This window comes from Nicotiana tomentosiformis, chromosome 5 (genome assembly GCF_000390325.3).
Source record: "Nicotiana tomentosiformis chromosome 5, ASM39032v3, whole genome shotgun sequence".
Lineage (NCBI taxonomy): Eukaryota > Viridiplantae > Streptophyta > Magnoliopsida > Solanales > Solanaceae > Nicotiana > Nicotiana tomentosiformis.
This window is the reverse complement of record NC_090816.1, coordinates 49797874-49802983: the sequence shown is the minus strand read 5'-3', so window position 1 is coordinate 49802983 and position 5110 is coordinate 49797874. Positions and strand designations below refer to the sequence as shown.

Below are 5110 nucleotides of genomic sequence, written 5' to 3'. Positions count from 1 at the left end.
CTGACCAGGACACACCAGTCCCTACACCTACTGAGCGTGCAACGGTTCCTCCACCAGATATTCCGGTTCCACCTCCAGCCCCAACTTTCGGTTTTGGTATATCTGACGGGGATCTTAGAAAAGCTATTCAAATACTAACTCAGATAGTGGCTTCTCAGGCCCAATGGTCGAATGTTGCACCCATATCTTCTAGCCAACCAGGGGATTTTACTAGTGCTAGTGTGAACAGATTTTTGCAGTTGCATCCTCCGGTGTTCACGAGTGCTAATCACGAGGAGGACCCACATGACTTCATTGACGAGATGCATAAGACTCTTGGGGTTATGCGCACTACTGAGGTAGAGGGAGTGGAGTTGGCCGCCTACCACCTGAAAGGGGTGGCATATTCTTGGTTTGAGTTGTGGGAGGACTCTCGGGAGGAGGGGAGCCCTCCAGCTAAGTGGAGTGAGTTTCCTGATGCCTTTATAGACCATTCCTTTCCTACCGAGACTAGGGCAGCCCGTGCCGCATAGTTTGAGAATCTTAAGCAAGGGAGTAAGAGTGTGTGGGAGTATCACATGGAGTTCCCGCACCTGTCAAAATATGCTATTCACATGATATCCACCATGGAGTCCAGAGTGCGTCGATTTGTGCAGGGCCTTAGTCCTTTGGTTATTAATGAGGCTGCCACAACTGCCTTAAATTCTGATATGAACTATGGTAAGATGGTGGCGTTTGCTCAAGCTATAGAGGCCCAAGAGTTAAAGAACATAATGGAGCGAGAGGGTAGCAGTAGGGCCCGATCCGCGGGCAACCCTGGGGATTAATTTGGTGTTGGGAGATCAGCTTTTAGGGGAGGGTCATTAGGGCCATCATAGTCTTATGCTCAGCCTTCAGCCAGTGCACCGCCAGCGGGGCACAGTCAGCAGCAGGGGAGTCACTCCTGGCCCAATCAAGGCAGCAGGAGGTCCCAGCATCAGGGCTGATCAGGAGGGAGATTCTAGCAGCAGGGGAGGCCCTCATGCCTCAAGTGTGGGAGGATGCATATGGGGATCTGCTACTAGGACATGCCGGTGTGTTACGGGTGTGAAATGAGGGGTCATATTCATAGGGAGTGTGGTTCATCCCGCCAGGGTACGGGCAGGGGCACAACACAACCATCCAGTTCTGCAGTTGCTACATCTGCAGCACCCCCTCCAGCTCGAGGCTCTCCTGCACTAGCAGGGCATGGTGCAGCTAGGGGTGGTGTGCAGAGTTCAGGAGGACCCTGCCGTTTCTATGCTTTGAGTGGTCGCCAGAGGGCAGAGGCTTCTCCAGATGTTGTCACAGGTATATTGACTGTCCAATCTCATGATGTATATGCTCTTATTGATCCCGGTTCAACATTGTCCTATGTTACCCCTTATGTTGCTATGGAATTTGGGATAGAACCGAAACAACTTCATGAGCCGTTCTCTGTATCTACTCCGATTGGCGAGTCTATTGTGGCCACAAGGGTGTATAGGGGTTGTGTTGTCACGGTACGTGGTCGGGACACCGTGGACGTTCTCATTGAATTGTGGATGGTCGATTTTGATGTAATTATGGGGATGGATTGGCTTTATTCATGTTTGTTTAAGCTCGACTGCCGAACTAGAACTGTGAGGTTTGAATTTCCAAATGAACCGGTTGTTGAGTGGAAGGGGGATAAAGTGATGCCAAAAGGTAGGCTTATTTCTTACCTTAAGGCCACGAAGATGATTAATAAGGGGTGTATCTATCATTTGGTCCGGGTTACAGACACCACTGCTGAGGCACCTACACTAGAATCTGTACCAGTTGTGAATGAATTTTCAGAGGTCTTTCCTGATGAGCTCCTTGGGATTCCGCCAAACAGGAAGATTGATTTTGGGATTGATGTGATGCCAAACACGCACCCTATATCTATTCCGCCCTACAGGATGGCACCAACAAAATTGAAGGAGCTAAAGGAACAATTGAAGGATTTGTTAGAGAAGGGTTTCATCCGACCGAGTGTGTCACCATGGGGCACACCAGTTCTCTTTTTAAGGAAGAAAGATGGATCGCTGAGGATGTGTATTGACTACCGGCAGCTCAACAAAGTCACAATCAAAAACAAATACCTATTACCAAGAATAGATGATTTGTTTGATCAATTACAGGGTGCTAAGTACTTCTCCAAAATTGATTTGCGGTCCAGGTACCACCAATTGAAGATCAGGGAGCAGGATATTCCAAAAATAACTTTCAGGACCCGGTATGGGTACTTTGAATTTTTGGTAATGTCTGTTGGGCTAACAAATTCCCCGGCGGCTTTCATGGATCTTATGAATCGGGCTTTCAAGCCTTTCCTCGACTCCTTTGTGATAGTATTCATTGATGATATTGTTGTGTATTCACGAGGTCGAGAGGACTATGCCTATCATCTCAGGGCAGTTTTGTAGACTCTTCATCAGCACCAATTGTATGCGAAGTTTTCAAAGTATGAATTTTGGCTTGAATCTGTCTCATTATTAGGTCATGTTGTCTCTAGATAAGGAATTAAGGTTGATCCTCAAAAGAGTTTGGCAGTGAAGAATTGGCCTAGACCTACAACGCCAACCGAGATTCGTAGTTTCTTGGGCTTAGCAGGGTATTACCGAAAGCCTGTGGAGGGGTTCTCTACTCTTGTCTCGCCGTTGACTAAATTGACTCAGAAAGTGGTTAAGTTCCAATGGTCTGATGCTTGTAAAAGGAGTTTCCAAGAGTTGAAATCAAGATTGACTACGGCGCCGGTGTTGGGCCTGCCAGAGGGTATAAATAGATTTGTGGTATATTGTGATGCTTCAAGAATTGGGATTGGGTGTGTATTAATGCAACATGGTAAGGTTATAGCTTATGCTTCTAGGCAACTCAAGAATCATGAAAAGAACTATCCAACACATGACTTAGAACTTGCGGCGGTGGTTTTTGCATTGAAACTTTGGCATCATTATTTGTATGGGGTCGGTCCATGGGGATGTATTCACGGACCACAAGAGTCTTCAATATATTTTCAAACAAAAAAAGCTAAATCTGAGGCAGAGTAGATGGCTTGAGTTACTCAAGGATTACGACATCGATATTCTATATCACCCGGAGAAAGCCAATATTGTGGCAGATGCTCTTAGTCGGAAATCTATGGGTAGTTTGGCTCACTTGGAGGCATGTCAAAGGCCGTTGTCTAAGGAGGTTCATCAGCTAGCCAGTTTGGGAGTTCATCTTGCGGACTCTAGTGAAGGAAGGGTAATTGTGCAAAATAGGACTGAATCATCGCTTGTTGTGGAAGTCAAAGAGAAGCAATACAACGATCCATTGTTGGTACAACTGAAGGAGGGGATTCTTAAACATAAGACTATGTCTTTTGTGCTCAGCATGGATGATGGTACACTAAGGTGCCAAGGGCGGCTATGTGTTTCGAACGTAGATGGTCTCCGGGAAAGAATCATGACCGAGGCTCATGCTTCCAGGTATTCCGTGCATCTAGGTTCTACAAAGATGTATCACGAGCTTAAGGAAATCTATTGGTGGAATGACATGAAAAGGAATGTGGCGAACTTTGTGGTAAGGTGTCCGAATTGTCAGCAAGTGAAGGCCGAACATCAACGGCCTGGTGGGTTGGCACAAAACATAGAAATTCCAATGTGGAAATGGGAAATGATTAACATGGATTTTTTGGTAGTATTACCACGCACTCCGCGCAAGTTTGACTAAATTTGGGTGATTGTGGATTGACTCACGAAATCAACACACTTCTTGCCAGTTAAATCTACCAACACAACAAAATAATATGCTTAGTTGTATATCAAGAAAATAGTCAGGCTGCATGGCACTCCAGTTTCCATCATTTCCGATCGAGGGGCTCAATTCACGGCCAATATGTGGAAGACATTTCAGCAAGGTTTGGGTATTCAGGTAAATCGTAGTACAACCTTCCATCCACAGACCGACGGGCAAGCAGAGCAGACTATTCAGACGCTTGAGGACATGTTGCATGCTTCTGTTCTTGATTTCAAGGGTAGCTGGGATGATCATTTACCACTAATAGAGTTTTCTTATAACAATATCTTTTATGCGAGTATTCAGATGGCACCATTTGAGGCATTATATGGTAAGAGATGTAGATCTCCCATTGGGTAGTTCGAGATTTTGGAAGCTGAGTTGATAGGGCCAGACCATAAAAGAGCGGTTGAAAACTGCCAGAGTCGTCAAAAATCCTATTCGGATGTCCGTCGCGGAGACTTAGAGTTCAAAGAAGATGATTGGGTATTCCTAAAAGTTTCCCCCATGAAGGGTGTTATGCGGTTTGGGAAAAAGGAAAAATTGAGTCCGAGGTATGTCGGGCCGTATAAAATCATTCAGAGAATTGGCCAGGTGGCGTACAAGCTTGAGCTACCACCCGAAATGTCATTAGTCTACCCGGTATTCCATGTGTCTATGTTTAAGAAGGTAGTTGGGGAGCCAGCAGCCATTGTGCCGGTTGAGACCATTAAGGTTAGTGAAGAATTGTCATATGAAGAAATTCCAGTTTCCATTCTTGATAGACAAGTCCAAAGGCTGAGAAATAAAGAAATTGCCTCCGTGAGAAATAAAGAAACCAGTAGGTTGAAGAGGCCACGTGGGAGGCCGAGGAAGAAATGAAGAAGAAGTATTCTTACTTGCTTGAATATCTGTGTAATCCTTTCTTTATATGAACATTGTCGCCTATGAATTTTGTATCACTTGTTCAGTTAATGTAAAGGTGTTCCTTTTGATTATATGTTGCTTATGAGGCCACTGTTGGCATTGTCGTGAGTTTTGTTACTTCGTTGGGTTATGCATATGTTTGTAAGATGTGTTTATGGGGCTCTTTGATAGGTGGATAGGCCTAGTTACAGAGGATACTCTGGCGAAAGTTTTGGAAATATAGGAAGTTAGTCAAATTTGGGGCTACTGGTTTGTGGTATGATAACCAAGTTGCATAAGTTGCTAATAAAGGACCTTGATCCTCATTCGAGGACGAATGATCTTAAGTGGGGGAGGATGTAAGGCCCTGTAAAAGTTTTCCTAAAAATTGAGATTTCTGTGATGCCGAAATAGGCGTATAGGTTAATAGTAGTAGAAATTCTTGGGA

The 5110-nt window shown here is 45.0% G+C and overlaps 1 protein-coding gene across 1 annotated transcript; it reads left to right on the top strand.

Annotated features, from left to right (window-relative positions):
* The first annotated feature begins 1070 nt into the window (after window positions 1–1070).
* Window positions 1071–4137, top strand: LOC138892324 (uncharacterized). The gene is made up of 5 exons (XM_070176031.1): window positions 1071–1308; window positions 1759–1977; window positions 2518–2789; window positions 3043–3243; window positions 3913–4137. The coding sequence occupies exons 1-5, from the start codon at window positions 1071–1073 to the stop codon at window positions 4135–4137; spliced, it is 1155 nt and encodes a 384-aa protein (XP_070032132.1).
* The last annotated feature ends 973 nt before the right edge of the window (window positions 4138–5110 follow it).

Coding starts and splice junctions, on each gene's coding strand:
- LOC138892324 (XM_070176031.1), top strand. CDS start 1,071: ATGAGGGGTCATATTCATAGGGAGTGTGGTTCATCCCGCCAGGGTACG. Junction 1,309..1,758: donor TTCTCCAGATGTTGTCACAG/GTATATTGACTG, acceptor TCCGGGTTACAG/ACACCACTGCTGAGGCACCT. Junction 2,790..3,042: donor AGGGTATAAATAGATTTGTG/GTATATTGTGAT, acceptor AATCTGAGGCAG/AGTAGATGGCTTGAGTTACT.